We start from the raw sequence: 24,418 nt of genomic DNA on the forward strand, positions 1-24,418 counted from the left end.
CTATTCTTCCTGTTTCCAACCATCCAAAAGTAAAAACATTGCAGATGCTAGAAATTTATAGTAACAACAAAAACTGCTGAAAAACACTCAACAGCTCAGGCAGCAGTTGTGGAGGCAAACAGATGTCTCATGTTGACTTTTCATCAGAACTTAACCAATTCACACTGCTGCTTCCCATCTCTCAAAAACCACCACCCGGCCCAATGATAAGCTGATGCATTCTGCAGCCAAGCCTACTAGATCACCCTTGAAACCATTTGCAGTCTTCTCACTCTTATTCTCACTCCATTCCAAACGGACAGTTTACTACATCCATGTCCAGGAGCAATTAGATTGTGTAGAAGCCTTAAAGTCAGCAAAAGCTCCTTCAACACTTGCCAGATCACTGCGTATGGATTTCTGCAACCAGAAATCACAACGCAAGGCAAACAGCTGTACATTCATATCAACATGTAGAAGAAATCAACTAGTAACTAACCTGCAAACAGTTGAATCAATGCCAATGTTTAACCCACATACAACCATACGAGGTTAAGGGGGTGCATGTTAGAGTGCAGGACTCCAAAATGGCAGCGTTGGTGCCAAATTAAGGTTGCATGCCTTCAACACCATAATGTATGTCACAATTTGCAGAAGTATGCACACACACATCAGATCAGACACTATTTTCCTCACAACCAGCAGTCATTGGACCCAATCAGGAGCTCCTGAATTCAATTTAGGCACCCATATATTCATATGTGAAACTTATTCAATTAAAATTTCTGCAATACCAGTCATGCTATTAACAAAATTTTCGATGACAAAAGGTGACAATATTCATTTTATATTCTGGAACAGGATGTATTACTAGGAACAAAACAGAATCATTACATTTCAATTTCCTGGTGCAATCTCAATCTCAATTAACTGACATCAGAATTTGTTCCAAGCTTACATTTTGTGTTAACAGTATTACCAATGTTGTAAATTTATTATGGATATGAAGATTTTCCAAAATCCTGCTTCTGGTTATCCATAGTTTGCTCATGTAAAAATGTGTTATGATGATATGTGAATTTTAATCAGAAGCAATATACATAAACACACTAGATGGCACTTCTGGTGTCTTGGTAAGCGATGTATACAAATCAGCAGTTACATAAAGTTAAAAGTAAACATTTAAGAGACATCAACAACCTAGAAGTTTGAATGGGGCATTTTTTCTCATCCTCATAATCACCTGAGTAATTTCTCTGGGATGTGCAGCAAAGTTCACGGCACTTGGGTTGCTCAGCTATACAAGGGGGGAGAAGTAAGGGCAGAAGAGCAATAGTGATAGCAGACCCGATAGTAAGTGGTCACAGACCTAACTCCAGAATAGTGGGCTGCCTTCCTGGTGCTAGGGTCAAGGACGTCACTGAACAGCAGCAGGGCATTCTTAAATTGGGAGGGTGAACAATCAAGGTCGTATTTCACAATGGTACCAAAAACATAACTAGTCAGAGGGATGTAGTCATGCAGCAAGAACTTGGGAGTTAGGTAGGAGATTGAAACAGTTGCAATCTCTTGATTACTCCCAGTACCATATGCTAGTAAATAGAAGCATAGGATAGAGCAGATGAATGTCAGGCTGGAGAGAAGGTGTAGGGAGGAGAGCTTTGGTTTCCAGGATCGTTTAGTCTATTTCTGGGAAGGTAGGACCTGTACAAACTGGATGTGTTGCACCTAAAGCAGAATAATATCTTTGCAGAGAGGTTTGCTAGTGCTTTTGACGGGTTTAAAAGTGGATAAATCCTCAAGTCCTAGGCTACTATGTGACGCAGTAGGAGACTGCAGGTGCTTTGGCATTAATTTTAAAATTCTCTGGTTAGGAGGTTTGTTAGAGGATTTGAGGACAGCTAATGAAGTAAGGATAAACAGGTAATTACAGGTCAGTGAGTCTAACATCAGTGGCGGTGAAAATATTGGAAAAAATTCTGAGGGACAGAACTAATTTTCAGTTGGAGAGGCGAGCATTCATCAGGGATAGTCAGCATGTTTTTGTCAAGAGGAGATAATATCTAACATATCTGATTGAAGTTTGAGGTGACAACTAGGTCTGTAGATAAGGCTAGTGTAGTTGGTGTAGCCTACATGGACTTCTGACAACATCTCACATAGCAGACTAATCAAGGTCAAGAGCCCATGGGATCCTGGGCAATTTGACAAAGTCAAGGATGTCACTGAACAGCTGCAGGGCATTCATGTGTGTCATACTAAGGACGTGAGGGACTTTTGGGTGCATGTCTACGGGTCCCTGAAAGTAGCAGGACATGTAAATAAGGTGGTTAAAAAGGCATCGAGTACAAGAATAGTGAGATTATGACGAAGTTCTTTAAAAACTCGTTAGGACACAGCTAGAACAGTCAGTATGTGCAGTTCTGGTCACCACACTATAGGAAGGATGTGTGATTGCACTAGAAACTATGCAGATGAGATTCACCAGGATGTTTTCTGGGCTGGAGCATTTCAGCTATGAAGAAAAACTAGTTAGGCTGGGGTGTTTGCCTCAAGAGCAGAGAAGGCTGAGGGGGGAACCTGATTGAGGTATACAAGACTATGACGGACATTGATGGGATAGATAGGAAGAAAGTTTTTCCTTTAGTTAAGGGATCAATGACTTGGAGTCATGGATTTAAGATAATGGCAGGAGATTTGAGAAAAAAACTTTTCACCCAGAGGATGGGAATTTGAAACTCACTGCCTGGAAGGGTGGTAGATGCAGGAACCCTCAACGTTTAAATGAACACTTAAAACACTGCTTGAAAATCGGATTACAATAAATAGGTGCTCGATGGCTGGTAGACATGATGGGCCAATGGCCTCTTTCTGCACTGTAAACATCCGACTTAACAAAACCAGGAAGGAAGGATTATATGCCAGTTACAGAGTCTGTTCAATTTGTTGAATATTAATCTAAATGGACAGGAAATTGTACACATTCAATTAGGAACATCATACTCTCAACCCAACTTTTCTCTTTAACTTACCATCAAGAGCAAAAAAAGGAAAACATACTCCACTAGGTTTAGCTACAAATGGTGCCTCTACAGGTAAGCTTATTTTTAAATGTCATGGCTCATACTAGATTTTATCGTTTTAAAAAAGTAACAGTGATTCTACTAAAACTAAAAAAAAAGTTTGCAGCACTAATTTTTTTTAATGAAAGCAAACCAATTAAAAAGGTTTTCTTCTTCCAAGTTGGTAAAATATTATGCACCAAAAATTGTACTAGATCTTGCCAGCAATAGTGGAAAAATAACATGAGTGCTGCATCTCTACTGTAAGCTTGAGGTTCTATTGCATCATCCCAAATCAGGCTCAAAGTTTCGTTAGGCCCCTGTCACAATGCAGCAGGTCCAATAGTCAGCTGTAAAACGCAACAGTGAAGAATACCTCAGGCACCTGTTATGCCGCATCATTTGATACAGTGGTCGTGCATTTAACAGCAAGGCAAGCTGTAAGTCATAACTATTGTATTGGCTTGGAGAAAGGCAGCACTCTGCACGTACATATTCATACACGTGCAGAGTATTCTGCCATCAGCCACAGAAGCCCAGTGACCATTTAGAGTGAATTAAAAGAGCTCACAGGATATTTGTCTTGTAACCAATACACAGCACTTGTGGTACTGTACTGCTGTTTTCAGACAGCAATGGCAAACCACATCATTAAAAAAGACGCCCAAGTTATACACTTTGCACCACAACAGTGCAAAAGATGGCTTCACACCAACTCGAGGTTCACAGTGTGACAGGGCAGTCAAAAACAAAAGTGGAGATGAACAATGAATGGAATTCAGCCATACACCTGAGCAGACTGATATGTGGAAATTCCAGATCACTTCAGTTTCTGAAAAGCACAGGAGATATCTTAAGTTTAAACAGCTCATGCTCACTGCACACATGCAGTAACTAGTTTGTGCAAGGTTTTCAAAAATGCCTTCAGACACACTGGTGTGTAATGGAAGCAAGTTTCAAAATCCTATTGACAGACCAATGTTTTTGCTGCAGACCAGCAACCTCCCAGCAACTGATCCTGCACCTTTAATTTTAAGTCATGTCAAATGAGCTGCGTCATTTTTCAAGTGGTCTCTGCTAAGATATCCCATGAAGGCAAAAACAAACATTGGGAATTGGTCTGTGTATACACACACCTCCTTTATGGCCATTTACAGAAGACTGGCACACTGAAGTTGTGAAGGACTATGCAGTTCCACCCACTTGCTCTCCTGGCTGAAGTTCATTTCCACCGAGGTGAAAGACTATAAAAAATAAAGACGACTTAAAAACAGGTAATAGAAGTCTCAAAAAAGTGTAAAAACAACTTTTTCCTCACCAATTTTCCACCAGTTTTTGGAGTACAGTTCCACAGGCGAAAATCACCCTCTGGCACTTCAGCAAATGGTCATTAGTTATGTGCAAGACTTGACAGTAAGGCAGACAAGCTATTCATTCTCATGGAATCACAGAGGAGAGATTTTCCCCTCACTTTACGTTCCCATACACATATCATCCGCATGAACTACTAATTATAATGAAAAATGTGAACACTAGTTGAATTTTCCCCTCTCTATCCCTGGTAACTAAGGCAACTGTGGTGTTCCTACTGTCTTCTGGCCACATTCAACAATTCAGCTCAACCCAGGATCTTCCATTCTACATAGCGCAGTTACTCAAATCAATAAACTCAGCCATCGAGTAAAGCTATTGTAGGTTTGGATGTGGTTCAGGCCAAGTACTTGTTCATTGGTCACCAATACCAGAGGAAAGTCAGATCAACTTACCAGTCAAAACAATGCCAAAAGAAATATAATCATAAGACTTTTTTTTAAATATATACACACTCACACACAAACCTTTTCCACAGCAGCAGTCCACAATCTTGGTTATTTTTTAAAAATCTATCTTTTTGAGGGTGTGTAGCAATAACACAAAAGCTGTTAACAGTAGCACTTATTTCTTCAATTAAAATTGTTGACATTAATGCACAGCTCAAGTAAAGGGGAACCTTATTGTCCACGATCGTACACTTGGAATTAAGTTAACTCTTAACTTAGTCACTACAATATTCCAGGTTTTTCAGAAGAATAGGATTACTTTTTCTTGCTTTAGCCACACCCTGGTATAACAAATTCAAATGCACAACTAGCACCTTAAGCTTTTTATCTCAAGTGTTTTTATAAGTCAAAGTACAACAATTTATCAAAATGCATAATATATTGTACACAACTCTCTCCATTAGGAAGCCAATTTAAAGTAATCATTTACACTGGCAAGGTGCAGAATGAAAGGGTTAAGATCCACGATACTTTCCCAACATCACAATCCCAACCACTCAAAAATTTGTGCTCAGATTTTAATTGTCTCAAATCTTAACAGAGAGCTTTAGCTATGAAAATATGAGCACGGTATTAATTTGGGGACTTTATATGCATATTTAGGGCCTGAAAACACTGATCAAGAATGTCACTTAAATTATCAATCCTATTCAGAAACTTCAATAATGAAAGCATGAATAATTGCAGAAAGAATCACATTTTCCAACCTGCAGCTTCTTGTTTGTTCCCAAATAGAGACTTTGTTCTAAAATTCTTCCCAAAAAGAAAATAGCTTAATACAACAAAATCAATTTTAGGAAACACAAAAGGTTAATGAACAACATTTGCTAATTTAATTAACATATCTAATTCTCATTAAGGATTACTTCATCAGAAAAACATTTCCATTGCACTACAGGATTTGTACAGGAATTTGAATTTTCAAACCTCATGAAATGACATTCTGGCTCAAACATACACACATGCTTCAAATTCCTAACGTACAATCAATGCAGCTTTGGAACATTTAAGCCAATTACTAAGTACATCTACCTATTTTAAGGAAGAATAGTCCTTTATTTGGACCTTAATTGTGGACAATTCTATTTAATTACAATTTGCCTCACTCATTAAACACTTTCATTATTGAAGTAATTAACAAATACTCAAAATAAACTTAGCTGACGTTTAAGAGCAACAGAATTCCAAATAAAATTTAGTTTTTGTTTTTTAAGAAGACAATTACACTAATATGAAGCCAAGTGGTTATTATCCAGTTTGATTGTATTCTAAATTCTTACATTACAAAGAATAGCATTTTGTTGGACCGAGGGGTGGTCAGAAGGGAAGGTTCTTTCAAACTACTATTTCCAAATAACATCAAATAGCAGCAGAGTGAAGACTTGCCATTTCAGTCACCTGAGCAAGAAAGATATGCTCGAGAATGATTAATCCAGCATTAGAAGCAGGCAGGATTTGTATATAGACTCAATCAACAATCCCAATTAAGAGTCAAACAGGGTCCAAATTCAAACCATTTTCTTATTTTAAGCAGACAAGAACAAGCAACGGCTTTAATCCAGCTCCCAATTAATCCCAAAGACAGGCAATAGATCCAGATAGCTCAACAAAATAGATTTTTTCCTGAATCACAGACTTAGGATGGAATGCCTCCACATAATGCTGCTAGATAAGCGCAACAATTTGTATTTCCCTTCTCCCAGATATCTTAAATTATTTCCTTTAACTCTCAGTAGGCAAAGATACTTTCATAGAAAGTATCTTCCCCCTGCGCTCCCACATACCTGATTGTATATTTGTAACTGCAGCACAAGCATCCAATATTAATTTGAATCTATGCTAGACCTGGCTAATTTTTAATAGTGCAATTCACAAATGCATAATAGGGTCCTCAGCAATTAATGCTACATTAGATTGGTGTGTCACTGGATCAATTCCAATCAAGAAGTTTGCTTTAAAATGCTCAATGTGGTAAAATCTTGCAGCAGTCGGCACTCTAGCCAATATGGAGACTCCGTAGAAATGTTCACAGCATTTTGAGAATAAAAGTTTCAATAAATGAAGTCTTAAAAAGCAAAGCATCATAAGACAACACAACCAAAATGAAAATGAACCAGTAAGTGCTTTAGTAAAAGCATTTACCCTCAGCTACGTATGATGGGAGGGCAACCACTGTTGCTCACTAGTTTTCAAGTTAAGTAACTTAGATTTTATGGTAACTTTTGGTTTGTTATTCATGCAAATATTTCAGCCCTCCCATACAGATTTTTATTAAGGTCACATTTTTGAATTCAATAATCTTTCAAATGATCTTTTTAACAGAAATGAATAACTATTATTAGGAACCATTACAACTCAAAACTCATAGCTCACAAATTAGTTACCTACCCAACTAAATCTAAAGCATATGTCCATTAAGATGTTTAAAATTGAAATCCAATAGATTAATAAATAAGTGCAACACCTAGTGTAGTAGTGAGCCATGAAGGTTTCAGAATCACTACAGAAAAGGATGGCAAGTAGGACTTGGTGCCACCAGATAGTGGGAGATATGGGGAGAATAAACTTGTTGGAAAGTCCATTGCAACTACCCGGGTTGAACAAATTGAGATTTGTTATAATGCCCCATCCTTCCCCAGTGTTGAAATATTGCTGGTATTCACTACATGGACTCACACATGATGAATGCTAACTTGAGCAATGTGTCCGAGAGCTAGTGGCAGCCCAAGAACTATATTATAGAGAAAACTCAGTTCTGACATTTATACAGCAAGATTATCTGCTATTTACAGATGCTGCCTGACCTGCTCAATTTGTTTTATCAATTGGTGTTCTTCATTTTATTTCTAGTATCTGCAATTCTTTCATTCTATAGGTAAGGGTTTATGCTGTCATAATTGCATTATCCATATATTTAGTACAGCAGGAATTTACTGATCACTGGCTATCTTGAGAAACATTTAAGTATTTTGATAAAAGCTTTATGAATATTATAAATGAATGCAGAACTATAAAATGGAGAAACTTAGAAAAGATTTGCAGTGGAATCTTACTACCATATTGTTTGAGGGAGTGTTGAGGACTATTATTTTAAGTTGACAACACAGGCACCAAGAACATTAGGCCTCCCAGTTATTATTTCTGGAAGACAACTAACTAGGAGCCAACCTCAGGTTTCTCCAATCAATTAGGAAGGGAAGGCATGATGATGAGGCCATTTTGTCAGAGAGACCACAATATATTATAAAGCTCACCAGCAGTTTTTCCTTTAAGACTACAGTTTCATCATGACTAGAGACACCCTGGAAGACTCTCATATCTTCCTGGAGGTCCACAGCAAAATGAGCTATCCAAAGGTTGGGAAGAGGACAACGTTCCTGACAAGGCAGGCACAATAAAAAGAGAAGCAACAACAGGCTCGCTCCATGCTGGAGACCATGCACTCAAGACAATTTAGGACATCAGGAGACATAATAAGTGAAGACATCTTCACAGAGTCCATACTGACTCTTACAGAAAGTCTCAAGTCAACTTTTTCCATTCATTCCTCTCCTTGCAGTCATCTCACAACCCTAGGAGAAGCAAACACTCCAGACCCACCCTGAACCTAGTGCCCTCTCAAAACAATGCGTCAGTTATTCTTCATAAATGGTTACCTCTGTACATAGCCTTTATGACACTTGTACCTCTCTGCCTATTCTTCTCGCAGACGGAAATATCACACAACTTTGAGAGGCGCAGATTTGTGGGATGGGGAGGGAGCAGTTTGGACTCCAGTTGCCCATTGGAAAAGAATACCCACGTATTCCACTGAGAAGGTTATCAAACACCAAGAGAATATCAGCTATCATTTATCATGATAGCTCGAGCCTCAGAGCACTGGTCACTGTAGACATCAGGGTAGCTGGTTCACTGCCTATATATGTACTCTGTTGGTGATTTCACCATTTTCTATTTGCATCTCAGCAGCACCTCCTCTTCCTTGTGGAAGGGTTTATGACTGAGGGGGTAGCAGGTGCTGGTGTTACTCCTACTGCTGCTGGGGCATATAGCAATGTTTAGTTCCCTGCCCACAGACCCTCGAAAGGGGTGGACGGTGGAACTACACAACCTGCTCCTGTGCATCTTTAAAAATTGGCAGCAGGGAAGTGCATCTGAAGTTGATGAGCTGCTAGTCAGGAAGTGCATTCCAAGCAGCTGGCAAATTCTGACAGAAGATGTTCTTTTCAGTTCTTACATCTTTCAGCCAGCATGGTCCAGGTGCTGCATTCCTGTGGCTCTGAAAATTCTGCAGTCAATCAGAGCCTGAACCTTCTGGCCAAATGGTATAAGAGCCAGAACACACAAAGCAGCTTCTCACCTGGCTATGTCTAGGTTGCTTCACTGATAACAGACAAAAGGAAATCCCACACGCTGTGCTCTCACTTTCTGTAATCTATTAGGTTCAAGATATAGTGTGGGACTGATCCCCCATTGATAAAGAGGGAATCCATGCATTAAGTTTCTCTTAATTGCCTGATTAACTAAGTTGCTCTCATTCCTCACTTCCTGAATTGTGCACGTGTCCCTGAGAGAAGAAAAAGGTGGGACCATATTGCGATATCAGCCCAAAGGCATTTTCTTTGCCTCAATTTTTCCAATCATCTTGTCTCCAAACTCACCTCTCCTCCTTGGAATAACATAACAGGACCACAAGTAGGCCATCTGGTACCTCGATTCTGCTCCACCATTAAATAAGATCATGGCTGATTTTTTCATGGACTCAGCTCCACTTTTACGTGCCCACTCACCATAACCTTAGTGAATGAGGTTCACATTTGTAGGAAACACACTAGATGGTTAACTGTTTTGCAATGAAAAGTAATGATGAAGAACAAGTCTGGAAAAAGTAGCAAGAAAGTCAAAGACTTACTGCAGGGATAGGACTCATTTTAACAGCTTTATTTATTATACAAATGTTTTCAGAGTTCTGTAAATTTTCAATAAAGCAAATTTAAAAGATTCAGACACGCAGAACCAACGCAAGTCCAGAAGATTCAAGGTATATTTATAACTCCAAGTGACTACTTTGCAGATATTCTGCAGTTCCGCTATTTGAAATTATCTAGACTATAGGAACAATCATTGAATGCCCTCCAGTGTTGTAAATGGGGTCAGATAACTCAGTTCAAATAGTTCTTGGAGTAGTTACTTGGCTACATCTATGCAGTCAAAGCGGGACTTTTTCAGACTGGTAAAATAAATGGTGATACTATTTTGGTCGAAGAGCAATCCATTCATTGCATCAACATGAAATAACCGGCATCATATTCCCATTTCAGGGATCAAGAAAAATATGGCTGCATTTCATGAAAGCTGACTTATGATGATTGTGAGTTCAAGCAAAAACCAGCCAGAGAAATTCCAAATGCAAGTCCCAGGAACAAAATTTCATGCCCCAGATGTTCATGAACGGTCACAGTTTAATTCCCTAAGAACTATAAATAAGAAAATGAAAATAATTTCACCCCTTGAAGGAACTGATGTTAAGCACATACATATGGAACACGGCAGTTTAAGAAAAGCAACTCACTAATGCTTTCTCAAGAGCAATTAGGGTGGGCGATACACAACTGAGCTTATCAATGAAGACCAATACTCATGTCCCAGGAACCAAAAGCCTCATTTTTAGGGAGGAGTATGGAGAAGGGAAAGATCAACGGAGAAGAAAGTACAAATGCTCTTGAATCTCAAGTCCTTAAGACAAAAACAGTTGGGGCTTTGCATTCTCATTTAAGGCATGATAATAACAATCCATAAGATGAAGGAGGGGAAATGAATAGCCAGAGCTCTTGAAATCACTTTTCGGGAAACCCATGTGAGGAAAAGAATTTTCAAACGTAATGGCTGTAAACCAATCTTTTCTAAACTAATTGTCGAAAAGCCTAAAAAAAATTGTTCCAGAGGCTCGATGCAAATACATTCTTTATAAACATAGCAATAATTTCACTTTACCTACCACATAAAGAAAAGCTTTTTTCAAGAAGTTTCTTCTTCAGTCTGTAAGGGTCTATGTGAAGAGAGTTTGGACAGTCCCAATCCATCTCCTGAGAAGCAAGGGTCTAAAACATAAAACTGACCCTAATTTGAGAGCAGATGGCAATCTTTCACAAGTGACCAAGATGGCTGAAGGTGCAGCAGATGATGCTCACACTGGAGTTGAGCACATAATTGAAGCAGAGTAGAAGAAATTACATTTAACACCTGGCTAAAGCTGGCTTGGAAATGTTTGATGCTGAATACTTGCTAAATCTCCAAAGACCAGATTTTCACCACAACAGAAAGCCCTCAATTGTGGTCAAAATCCCCTGGGATAAGGCCAAAAATCCTAAATCCTGCCCCCTGAACATGACATTTCCAATCTTTGTGGGGATGGGACTGGAGCTCTTGCAGGCATGATTCCCATAGGCCACTGGCCAACTGCCTCTAATAAAGCAGAACTTTGAAAGAATAGGATCCAAAAAGTGTACCTGATTAGAACAAGTAAGGAGGTCTGAGCTTTGTGGATTCTCAATGATATCGAGGACCCTTTGAATAAGATTCTGGGACACCTTTGGGATTGTTAAAAGTGAATATGATTATGGATTTTTTTTTGTTTTATAGGCAAACTCATTGGAACTGTCAACTTGTAAAGAGATGCTCAGCTGTCCAGGAACTGTCCAGACGTCAAGGAAATGTTAAGGAGTTGTCCAGCTGTCAAATCTATTGAAGCTATGCAGGAAGTGTAAAAATCTGTCAAAACTATCCAGGAAATGCCATGTGTATAAAAGTTACACAGGTAAAGTTATCAAGGAACTGTTCCAGGGATACAAAGATGGCAATGGAAGGGCTCAGGGGGAGACACATTGGTTGGTACGAGTTGGCACAGAGGGTATGGGAGCATGGGGTGGGTAGAAGGGCACTAAGTTGGCAAATGGGTGTGGTGGTCACAGGTAACGATGGATGGGGGTGGGTGTGTGGCTGTTTTTTTGTTTTTTTTTATTTAACCACACAGCTGAGGCACAGAGACAAGCCTTGCAAGCAGTCCATCTCCACACCCAGCAACCTACAGATCTGTTTCAGGGTCCGACTTCAGTCCACATCCCGACTGACTGGTACTCTCAGCTCAGGTTCGTTGAGCTATGAAATCTCCCAACTCAGCAAACCCAATCCAGGGACTAAAACCTGGACCCAAGTCTCCAGCACAAACAGGGAAGAGGAAGCAACTGCTCCAGCATGGGCTAGGCTTCATGCTCTCTAATTGAAAATTTAAACAAGATAGAGTATGTTTAAATGGAATACGTTGATGCAGAATAAGTCACAGTGAAAATGAAGTAATTATCAACACATATAAAAGTAAATTTATGGGTTGCAGCATTCCATTTCTAAACTGATAGCCTATCCTTCGTACATTAAATAAGACCAAAAGGATGAAATGAATGGCTAGAAGGAAATAAAGTGAGAGCATTCTCATCACATACAAAGATGATGACGGCTTTACAGTTGGAACCTAGGGAAAAATTGTGTCACTAAAGAAAGAATAAGTGGCTCATTTAAGATACTCTAACAGAGCAGATGAACACAAAGATTAAATCACTTCAAACTTGAGCTTTGGGAGATGGGAATAATTAACCACGCAGTTGAAACAAGCCACCTTTGCATGGGACCAAAGAAAAGTGTCTGCACTACATAAAAGGCCACTGATATCAGAAAAAAAAACTATACATCAATGTTTGGGGATGTAAATCAACAACAAATATTACAAGATTACTGTGGTACCAAACATGTACAGATGCTTTTCACCTTTGGTGATCATGTTGAGTGAAGCACAATAATGCATTTTTTTCCGCAAATGAGGAAACATGCATTTATAAATAAAGTGTGACAGGATAAATCATTCAAAGGCGCAGGATGATTTAAAATAGCAGCCGTCAATTTCAAAATTCCCAAGACTAAAAACAAATGAAGGGGAGGAGCTTACTGGTCTTTAAAAAGTGGAAGAGATTGAACATTAAAAAATTTTAGGACCAGATGAATTGCACGTCAATATATTAAAAAGTAGTTGCTAAAATTGTGGATGTTTTAGTCACCATCTTCAAAAACATTGATTCAGGAATCTTCCCTTTGGATTGGAAAAAGACCAATGTCACTTCATTATTTAAGGGTGGGACAGAACCCAGGTAAAATTTAACCACGTGGATATGTTACTAGGGATGGAGTGATTGCATTCATAAACAAATATGAATGGATCAGAGAGAGAGCAGCATGTCTGTCTAACCTAATTGAATTTTTGAGGCGGTCACTAATATGGTTAATAAAGGAGCATGTCTGTCTGAATGGATGGGACTTATATGGGCTTCCAGAAGATACTGGAAAATTTTAAAGGTATAAAAGGTCCGCATTACGAGTTTATTGCAAAAACAAAAATATGTGGACCTAAAGGCAAAACATTGACTCAGTTATACATTTGTAATGAGGTAGGGATGGATAATGGATATGCACACCAATCGCACAATGTGAACAGTAGTGTTCCCAGGCATCTGTACTTTGGTCTCACATTTAGACAAATGAATAGAATATTGTATATCCAAGTTTGCTGAAGGTAACATCTGAAGTTGTGTGGATGGTAATTAAAGTTGCAACAGGCTAATTGAATGAGCAAACCCGTGGCAATTAATAGTATTTATTTTGAGGTGTGTGAAGTCATTCATTTATGACCCAAGAAATATAGATCAGGATATTTTTTAAATAGTTAGCAAGGAATTGCATAGCAGAGAGATTTACTGCCCCATGTGCAGAAATCATTAAATACTAGAAAGCAAGTATAAGAATAATTTAAACAGTTAATGGAACGATGGTCTTGCTAATTCGGGATGCTAGAATACAAATGAATTGAAGTTATTTTAGTTACATAAGACTCTGATTACAACATATTGAGTTATGCATTCAGTTCTGTGCACTGCACCATAGGAAGCTATTTTGGTCTTACAGAGAGTTACGTTACAGATTCATCTCCATAATTTCATCCTTTTAGTCTGATATCATGAGGACTAGACTAGACTGGTTTTCAATGAGCAAGAAAATGGGTGGTCTAATTGAAGTGTTAAAGTTAGTTAAAAGACATGAAAGGTAGGACAAAACTATTTTAAAACTGAGGCGAGTGGTTATGTTGTTGGTTAAGGGGTGTGGGACTAAATGGAATTAAGAAACAGATTAGCAATGACCTAACCAAATGGAGGAACAGGCTCAAGGGTCTCCTATTCACCTAATAGTAAGCAAATATTTTCTCATTTAGAATCCTGTTTAAAAAAAAGTTTGTAAAAACAAATTAGTTTTGGAAAATTCCACTCAACAGTCATGATTCACGTGGATTACCAAATATTTTCAATTAATTACAAAAATGCACTTCAAATTCAACTTGCTTTTAATCACATATAATCTGCACACAAGTAAATTTTGGTGAATCAGTGCCATTTCTGATGGCATTAATGTAAAAATAAAAATCAAAAACAAGATATAACTAGTTGTCACTATATTTTACAACATGCATTTCCTAGGTTATTTTTCTGCTAAGTAGTTTTAAAAGTAAAGTTATATGTTGCCTACCTTTGTCCATCTACTGTGCACAAAGACACACCCCACAAATCTGGGCTAAATTTAGCCAGCTGTGGAATATAGTCGGCAACCTTTTGAGAAAGGAAAGAAAATGCACCAGGTAAGCGCATCTGCACAACAGCCTTGCTTGCAATTCCACTTCCCCCCACCACGTCCATAGTTTTCTAATTTACAGGGCGTTAAGTCTACAACAACATTCTACTGCACCAAAAAGAGTCATTACTTTCATGGTCGCCTGTATGTAGATTGGATGGCAATAAGATGTTTCATAATTTAACAGTATATAAGAGATTAGGAAATCAAATATAATAACAGCAATATGAAAACAAAAATTAGCTTGATGTTGTGGGCAAATACATCCCTGAATTTACATGCAGCAGTTTAGCACTCAATTTCTTACTGCATTAAAAATAAAATTCAATTTCAAATTATACCTTTCCTCCTGACATTTTTTTGGCACTCTCATAAAGACCATCTATATGGGATGCAAATATTTCAAAATCTGGAATCACAAACTTCCTCCTAAATGCTTGAGTGAGCAGCACAATATTGCTTCCAACACATCTGAAACAAAACAAACACATGAAATGCAGAGAACTTACAAAAATTAATGCCCAAAATTAAGCTCATATATTGTTTTTATGTCATAGAATACCTGTCTTAAAATAAAACAAATTTACTCTGTCCATATTATAGTTCGATACCAGAGATCAAAGTTTTAAAGATTTATTGATGGAATGGGAGCACCGCTGGCATTTGTTGCTGATTCCTAATTGCCTTCAAGAACATTTACTGTTCATCTGGTGTTGATGTACTCTGTGCTGTTAGGGAAGGGATTTCAGGATTTTGACTCAGTGACAATGAAGCAGCAGCAATATAGTTACAAATCAGGATGGAGAGAGACTTGGAGACGATCCTGCAGGCGGTGGCGTTTTCATGCACCTTATTCCTCTATGTGGTGGAAAAGCGGCTTTAGAAGGTGCTGACAAAGGAACCATCGCAAATTGCTGCAGTGTATCTTGTAGATGTATACATCTGTCACTGTGTGCCTCTAAGGAGAGTGTGCATGTTTCAGGTGGAAGACAGGGTGGGGGATCAAGTAAGCTGTTTTTTCCTTACTGGTGTCAACATTTGAGTATTCTCAGAGCTGCAATTATATGGACAAATGGACAAGTATTTCTGACTTGAGCCTTGTGGATGGTGTACAGCCATGGGGGAGTAAGAGGGCAAGTTTCTCACCACCTGAACCAGGATTTATTACCTGGCTTGATTGTAATGGTTGAGTCAGGGATATACTGGGCCATGAGGTTACAGATTGTTGCTATTGATAGTCTATATCAGCAGGGATATCCAGTTTGAAATGCTAGGTCAGTTTTGAATCTCTCATTTAACAAGGTGGCAATGGTAGCACAGCACCAATAGAGGGTATTCTCAATCTGCTGTAAAGTGCATAATCAAAACATGACATGCTGTTTCTCAAACTTGCATTGAGCTTCACTACAGTAATGCATTTGGCCAAGAACAGAGATGTTAGCACATAAAGTGAGGCAGAGAACTAAAAGACAAAACTACCAGTGAGACACCTGTAAGCTGAATAGAGATATTCCTCAAAGCAGCAACCTTGTTTGATCTCCTTAATGCACAGGAGACAGCACTGAGCTGTGAATACAGTATAGCAAAAAAAAGGAATTCCTTCACGTAGAAGGTACCATGAGAAGTGAAAGGGACGAGTGCTTCAGGACCCAGATGTCACAGAGGGAACAGCTGGAATGTTAAAAGGTGGGGGGTGAAATTTATTAGGAGGTGGGATCATGCTGGAGATGGTGCAAACAGTGAAGGTGATCTGTTGAATATTGAGACGGGCAAGGTGCAAGATAAGGACAAGAGGAACCCTGTTCCGGCTCTCAGAGGGAGAAGGAATCAGAGCAGAAACGTGGGAAATGGGTCAGACATTATTATGTAGCTGATCAATTACGGTGGGAGGAAATCTCACCTGACAAAAGGTCAGAGGCCCAAAAGCTAATAGCTTTTGCCACCAAATAAACCTGTTGGGACTTTAACCTGGTGTTGTGAGACTTATTACTGAGGAAAACGAAGACATATTAGAAGTGCTGATATGGATGGGCTGTATCATCAGGACAGATACAATGGTGTCAGAGAAACTGGGAGAATGGAATGTAGTGTAGTGAGAAATCAGAAGGGACTGTAGGAGTCAGTGGGCCTATAATTAATACTTGTTCTAAAGCCATTCTTGGTGATGGACATTGAAATTTCCTTCCCAGGCCATGTTTTGTGCCCTTCATATCCTCAGGTGGAATTCAACATGCAGGAGAATTATTTAATCAGCTAATAGGCAAGAAATTTCCTTGCCCAAGTTTGATCTGTTCCCATGACACTAGAGTCTCTGTTGAGGACCCCCAAAGTCACTCCCTCTCAACTGCTTATCAAAGCTGCTACCTCTGGTTGTTCTGCTCTGCTCTTGGAAAAGGATGTACCTAAGGATGGTGACGGAGCAGTTTGAGACAGCACTTGTAAGATATGACTGTGTACGTGAGATTATGTCGGACGGTTGCGAGACGAATTAGTGGCATAGCTCTCCTCGTTTTTTTGCAAGTCTTCACACATGAGCAAGGAGGATTTTAACAAAGTTAGTTATTTCTGGTGGTCTACTGTCATCATCCAAATGCCAAGTCTTCCAAATTTCCGATCACAGCAACAGCGAATGATCTCTTTGTTCCGGAGTTCTGATTAAGCCAATCTTGCGTTCTCTAGCTGCTTCCTTTGCTTCAGCCTTTTGCTCTTATTATGTCAAATTCATTCAGATTAAGATTCAATTAAGAACTCCAACCTTTGTCCAGATAACAGACCGTTACCTTTGACCTGAAACTGACTGGACTATATAAGTATTGCAGCTACAAGAGCATGCTAGAGATTGGGAATCCTGCAGCGAGTAACCCACCTCAAAGCCTGACCATATCTACAAGACATGTCAGAAGTGTGATAGAATGCTTGCTCCTTGCCTGGACGAATGCAGGTCTGGCACTGAAGAAGCTCGAGACCATCCTGGACAAAGCAGCCCACACGATTGGCACCCTATTCACAAAACATTAACATCTTCCACCACCGACGCATAGCAGCAGCAGTATGTAACATTACAAGATGCAGTGCAGGAACTCACCAAACACCCTGAGGTAAACCCACGTCAACCATCACCTAGAAGTGTAAGGACATTAAGTGCATGGGAACACGACCACCTGGAAGTTCCCCTGCATGCCACTCACCACCCTGACTTGGAAATAGGTTACTGTTCCTGGGTTAAAATCCCAGGACACCTTCCATAACAGCACTGTGGGTGCACCTACATCACATGGACTGCAGTGGTTCAAGATGGCAGCTCATTACCGTCCTAAAGAGGATGGGCTTTTCTCAAATATCTCATATTGAAGCTGTTGATTTTCTTTTCATACTTTTTTCCAGTGTAGCTTCATATCCATAAATTATTCACCAGACATAACATTTTGGTACATAAATTCACATTTCAAAATACAAACTAACATTTCTTAGAATGCTTTTTCAATTTTGTAAAAACACTTTTGTCTCAGGTAATTCTTTTTTGGATGTTACCAAGATTCCCAGGATCCATTTACTGCAATGTTCTTGTCAGTAGTACGTCTACGTTTTCTCAGTTGAGTGTAAGCCCATATCTACCACTTTTCCTTCCAATTGGATAGATTAAATTTTCTATTCCTTTGTCATTTGTGTGGAAAGATAGAGCGTTATCAGGATAGTGGATGCAGTTGATAACCTGCCCACTTATTTTTATGCCACTCATCCCTTAAACTCAAAATGCATTCACTGTATATTAAGAAACAGACCAGTGAGAGAACTCTGCTTTCCAGTAGATACTCCTGATCTTTCCCAATATTGATGTTTTGCAACATTTTCATTATATGATTGTGCTGGACTTTAGCATACATCAATTAAAACATAGGTACAGCCATTTTGCATTTTTATGGCAGTTTGAAACTTAGAGAATACTGAAAAGCTGGGATAGTGGACATGAGGAAGATGTTTCCATTAGTAGGAGAGACTAGGGTGCATAGCCTCAGAGTAAAGGGATGATCCCTTAGAACCAAGTTCAGGAAGAATTTCTTCAGCCAGAGGATGGTGAATCTATGGAGTTCATTGCTACAGAAGGCTGCAGAGACCAGGTCATCGAGTGTATTTAAGATAAAGATAGATAGGTCCTTGATTGGTAATGGGATCAAGCCATGGATGAATGGCACAGCAGACTCCATGGACCGAATGGCCATGGTTCTTATATCTCATGGTCTTATGGACAATAAATGATACCTTAACAACTGCATGGTTTACTCCATTGATCCAACTGTTCACAGAAAACTTCAAGGTCCTCATCTGACACACTTTGGGTTGGACCTTAAATTGTATAGTGCTTGAAAAGAAAGACGTATCGGCTGTTTTCTCAGGAATAGCCCAATATCTTAAAATGGGCTTGCAATGCTCTTGATCAACAGCCAATACAATTCCTTTTTCATGTTTTCCTCATCCTTTCATCATCCAAGTAGATAATGATTCCATCATGGATCCAAATGATTTCATTCAACAATTCTTCTCTCCTCTGAAATAGCACCACCCCTTTCAAATAGGGCTGCATGGTAGCATAGTGGTTAGCACTGCTGCCTCACAGCGGCAGGGACCTGGGTTTGATTCCCAGCTTGGGTCACTGTCTGTGCAGAGTCTGCATGTTTTTCTTCTGTCTGAGTGGGTTTCCTCCGGGTGCTACAGTTTCCTTCCAGTCTGAAAGACATACCGGTTAGGTGAATTAGCCATGCTGAGTCCTCCCTCAGTGTACCCAAACAGCTGCCAGACTGTGGCTACTAGGGGATTCTCACAGTAACTTCATTGCAGTGTTAATATAAGCCTACTTGTGATGCCAATAAAATAAAAAACAGTTGCTAAATTTGGAAGGATGAATAGCCTCTCCCATTTCACACTCTTACCCGCAAAAAAAAATTTAAGTCTTTCAAAGGAAGTAAAGTGTTCACTGAAGAAAACAAAACATGACCAAAAAAACTGAAGCATCTACTGGCTTTTCAAATTGGAGAAGGAGAGATTTTTACAAACACTTTACTTTTTAAACAGTTCTTTGTCCAGGAGAACACCATCAGACGCTGCCTGCACATTTGTCCTAAGCATATCCATGCACTCCTTCAGTCGTGGATCAGATGTGCGTAGTCCTGTGGATTTCAGAACCTATTTGAAAACAAGGCGACACAATTAAAATACATTTTTCTTCGGGTATACGATTTTTCTGAAAATGAGGAGCTATGGCAAGTTTAGATTTAGGGTTCTAAAATCAGTGTAGACTAGCAAGAAGTCTATTTCTCTGTCCTACATGAAATCCATTTGGATAATTGCAATTCTGTTTCCAAATAGGCAAGGATTTGCTACATAAAATTATGCATATTTTAGTATAATATGCATATTAAAGAGGACCAAGACAACACAAGGGTAAGATGGCAGAGAGGCAATGGCAGATATTTAGGAAGCATTTCATAAATTACATTTAGTCATTTGTTCGTATTTCTGGAAAAAAAGGCAGACAGTCGAAGCTTTCCTTCTTGTTTTGACAGCATGTCTCGTCTTTTCAGCAATATATTAAATTGAGAAAGACTCAAGAAGGGTTCAGCATCTGTGATTGACAAAGGGAGTTAAGAGTGGCATCAATTTAAAAAGACATACAATGCTGTTAGAAATAGTGGCAGGCCAAAAGATTGGAAAAATTTCAGCAACCAGAAAAAGGATAACTTAAAAAAGAGAAAATGATCAAGATATACAGACAAAACCTTTCCACAAAGAAGCAATATAGTAAAGCACTGGTCCCTTACAGGATGAGACGATGGCCCACTCCTGCTCCTATTTCTTAAGTTAATAATGTGGAAAAACAAAGATGTGGAGATGCCGGCGTTGGACTGGGATAAGCATAGTGATAAATCTCACAATACCAGGTTAAAGTCCAAAAGGTTTATTTGGAGTCTCAGGCTCCTTCATCAGGTGAGTGAAGACCTGTGTTCACAAACAGCAGGACTGTCCTTTAGGAGAAGTGACCACAACACCAAACAACCCTGCCACAGCAGCTGGATCATCGAAACGGATGCCATCGTCTCACGAGAACACCATCCACCACGTACACGGTACCTGCTGTTGCAACTCGGCCAATGAGTCTACCTGATAGGCTGCAGGAAAGGATGTCCCGAGGCATGGTACATTGGGGAAACCATGCAGGCACTATGACAATGGATGAATGAACACCACTCGGACAATCACCAGGCAAGAGTGTGTGCCCTCCCAGTCGGGGAACACTTCAGCCTCTGATCTTCAGGTGTTCTCCAAGGTGGCCTTCACGACAACGCAGAACTGCTGAACAGAAACTGATTGCCAAGTTCCGCACACATGAGGACAGCCTCAAGCCAGACTATCTGTAACCACCCCTCCCATTTGCCTGAGTTTGCAAATTCTCATGAACAGTCCTGACTTGAGACAATTCTCACCTCTTTAACCTCACTCCACTCACACTGTCAGTACCTTTAAGACTTGATTAATTGTAAAGACTCACATTCCAACCATTATCTTGAAAATTGAGTTTGTGTCTGCATATGCCCTATTTGTGAACACAGCTCATCACTCATCTGATGAAGGCGCCTGAGAATCTGAAAGCTTGTGCTGCCAAGTAAGCCTGTTGGACTTTAACCTGGTGTTGTGGAACAAAACAATGGCAGAGGCTTTGAACAAGTATTCTGTATCTGTATTTATAGTAGAAGACACAAAAGCATCCCAAAAATTGCACAAAGTCAAGAAGCAAAAGGGAGGAAATCAAAACAATCACCGTCACTAGAGAAAAAGTAATAGGAATACTAATGGGACTAAGGCTGACAAGCCCTGAACCAGATAACCTGCATCAGCGGCCTAAAAAATGTGGCTGCAGGGGTAGTGGTTGTACTGGTTGCAATCTTCCAGAATTCCCCAGATTTTGGAAAGATTCCGGTGGACTGGAAAGCCAATAAATACCTCTATTCAAGAAAGGGACAGGAAGCTGGAAACTATAGACCAGTTCATCTAATATTGGTCATTGGGAAAATGTTAGAATCTACTATTAAGGAGATTGGAGGAGGATACTTAGAAAACCATAATCAGGCAGAGTCGGTGTGGCTTTATGAAAGAAAAATGTTTGCTGCATTTATAAGCGTTCATTGAGGATGCAACAAAGTGGATAAAGCAAAATCATTAGATGTAGTGTGCACTTGGATTTCTAAAAGACATTCAATAAGATGTCACATAAAAACTTAATGCCCAAGATAGGAGCTCATTATCCTGGGGTGATATATTAGCATGGATAGAGGATTGGCTAACCAACAGAAAACAGAGGTAGGATAAATAGAATTAAAGCTTGGCAAACTATAACTGGTGGAGTGCCACAAGGATCAGTGCTGAGGCTTCAACTATTTACAATCTACATTAATTACTTGGATGAAGGGAAAAAATTTGCTGACGATACAAAGATCGGTGAGGAAATCAAGTCGCGAGGACGAAACAAAAAATCTGTAAGGGGATATAGATCAGTTAAATGAGCAGACAAAAAAAAGACAGCAGAGAAAAAGTATTGTGTGGGAAAATTAAGTGATCTACTTCAGCAGGAAAACTAGAAGAGCAGAACATTATTTAAATAGAGAAAGAATGCAGAATTCTGCAGTAGAGGTGAATTTGGGTGTCCTTTCACACACATCACAAAAAATTCATAGCATGCAGATGTAATTAGGAGGGCAAGTGGAATCTTGGCATGTATTGCAAGGGATGTGGAATATAAAAGAACTCCTGTTACAATGCGATAAATATGAGGTGATGCACTTTGGAAGCAGAAACAAGACAAGGGCGTATTTAATAATGGTAGGACATTGGGAAGCTCAGAGGAACAGATGGATCTTAGGGTACTTATTCACAGACCCCTCTAGTCGGCAGAGCATTTGAATAGGATAATTAAGAAGGCATATGGGACGCTTGCCTTTATCAGTCATGACAGAGTACAATAGCACAGAGCTAATGTTAGAGTTGTACAGAGCATTGGTTAGGCCAAAGCTTTGTGCAATTCACGTAACCTCACCTGTAGGAAGGTTGTGATAGCACCACAGTGCAGGAGGCAGCGATTCAGCCCATCAAGTCTGCGTCAACAACGCCACCTAGGCCCTCTCCCCATAACCCCATGTATTTACCCTGTAAATCCCCCTGACACTAGAGGTCAATTTAGCACGACCAATCAACCTAACAAGCACATCTTTGCACTACGGGAGGAAATCTGAGCACCTGAAGAAAACCGAAGCAGACAGAGGGAGAACATGCCAACTCCACACAAACAGTCATCTGAGGCTGGAATCAAACCTGGTTCCTGGCACTGAGGCAGCAGTGCTAGAGGGCCTACAGAAGAGGCTCATTGCCTGTGATGGATCATTTGAGCACGAAGGGTGACTAGACGGGCTTGGATTATTTTCTTTAGAGCACAGAAAGCTGAGGGGACGCACGATTGAAGTGTACAAGATCTTGAGGGGTACGGACAGGTTGAGTCAGGAGTAGATGTTCCCCTTGGTTGAGGGCTCAGTCATGAGGCGGCTTAGTTTTAGGGTAAAGAGCAGGAGATTCAGAGGGGATTTGAGAAAATTATCACCCAGGGTGGTGGGAATCTAGAATGCACTACCTGGGAAGATAGTGGAGGCCAGAAACTTACAACCTATAAGAGCACTTGAAATATAGCATTCGAGGATATGGGATAAGTGGAGGAAAATGGGATTAGATTGCCTTTAATAATAGTTATTATCGGTGCAGACTCGACAGGCCAAAGGGCCTTTTCTGCGATGTATGGCTCTATGATTCTATAACTGTCAGTCCAATCTGACAATACTGTAAAGAGTTTTGGTCCCCTTACTTAAAGGGATACATACTTGCATTGGTAGCCAGTCTGCTAGGTTAATTCCTGGGCAAATACTAAGGGGAATGCTTCCCTCAGTTGAATCTACAACCAGGACAAGGTTTCAAAATAAGAACTCTCCCATTTATGGCTGAGATGAGAAGGAATTTCTTCTCACAGAGACAGAGACATCAGACTTTGGAATATTCTTCTCCAAAGAGAAATGGGGGCTGGGTTAATAAATTTATTCAAGACCGAATTAGACAGATTTTTGATCTGCAAGGAAATTAAAGGTATACAGGCATGCAAAAAAGTAAAGCTAAGGCCACAATCAGATCAGCCATGACCTTACTGAATTACAGAGTGGACTTGAGAGACATTTTTAATGCGTAAAGGTGAAAATGAAGGGGTGCAAAGGGAAGAAAAAGAAAATTAAATTGGTGTTAAAAAAGAGATACCAACTATGGTTCAATGATAACACTCTCACCCTTGAGCCTGAGTACAATATCTAGTCTGCGTATACGTGCTACAGAAGTTCCAGATTATTCTTACTTCAATTTCCCTATCTTAAAAAGGCAAGCATCTCCTCCAATACAGAGAGTAGATAGTAAGGCCATGTAGTCCAGAAACGTTTGTTGCATGTAGAGGTAGCAAAACATAGCAAGGATTGGTGGTGAAAATCATACTGCAGTTTTAAGCACTACAGATTTTCAAAGGGGGGGGGTGGTAGGGTGAAAAGTGTAGTGAGCATAATAGAGCAATTGGCATTCCACAATTATAATTTTTTTCCAGAAACACAAGTTTTTCAGCTGCAATGAAGTGATAAGCTATTAAAAAACTTTGGCCTTGGAGGGAGTACAGAGGAGGTTTACTAGGCTGATGCCAGAGTTGAGGGGGTTGAACTATGAGGAGAGGCTGAATAAACTAGGCTTGTACTCGTTAGAGTT

At 39.7% G+C, this 24,418-nt stretch overlaps 1 protein-coding gene across 2 annotated transcripts in view; it reads right to left on the bottom strand.

Annotated features, from left to right (window-relative positions):
• glsb (glutaminase b) overlaps nucleotides 1-24,418 on the bottom strand; it is a 129,713-nt gene that overhangs the window by 72,139 nt on the left and 33,156 nt on the right. For both annotated transcript variants that reach the window (XM_080198813.1, XM_080198814.1), the window contains exons 3-5: nucleotides 19,647-19,768; nucleotides 14,929-15,058; nucleotides 14,486-14,565 (exon numbers count right to left, since the gene is read on the bottom strand). In XM_080198813.1, coding sequence (XP_080054939.1) covers nucleotides 14,486-14,565; nucleotides 14,929-15,058; nucleotides 19,647-19,768 — 332 coding nt within the window. The remainder of the gene's footprint in view (nucleotides 1-14,485; nucleotides 14,566-14,928; nucleotides 15,059-19,646; nucleotides 19,769-24,418) is intronic.

The sequence above is a fragment of the Carcharhinus amblyrhynchos genome, chromosome 11, assembly GCF_965287045.1.
Source record: "Carcharhinus amblyrhynchos chromosome 11, sCarAmb.v2.hapA, whole genome shotgun sequence".
Classification (NCBI taxonomy): Eukaryota; Metazoa; Chordata; class Chondrichthyes; order Carcharhiniformes; family Carcharhinidae; genus Carcharhinus; species Carcharhinus amblyrhynchos.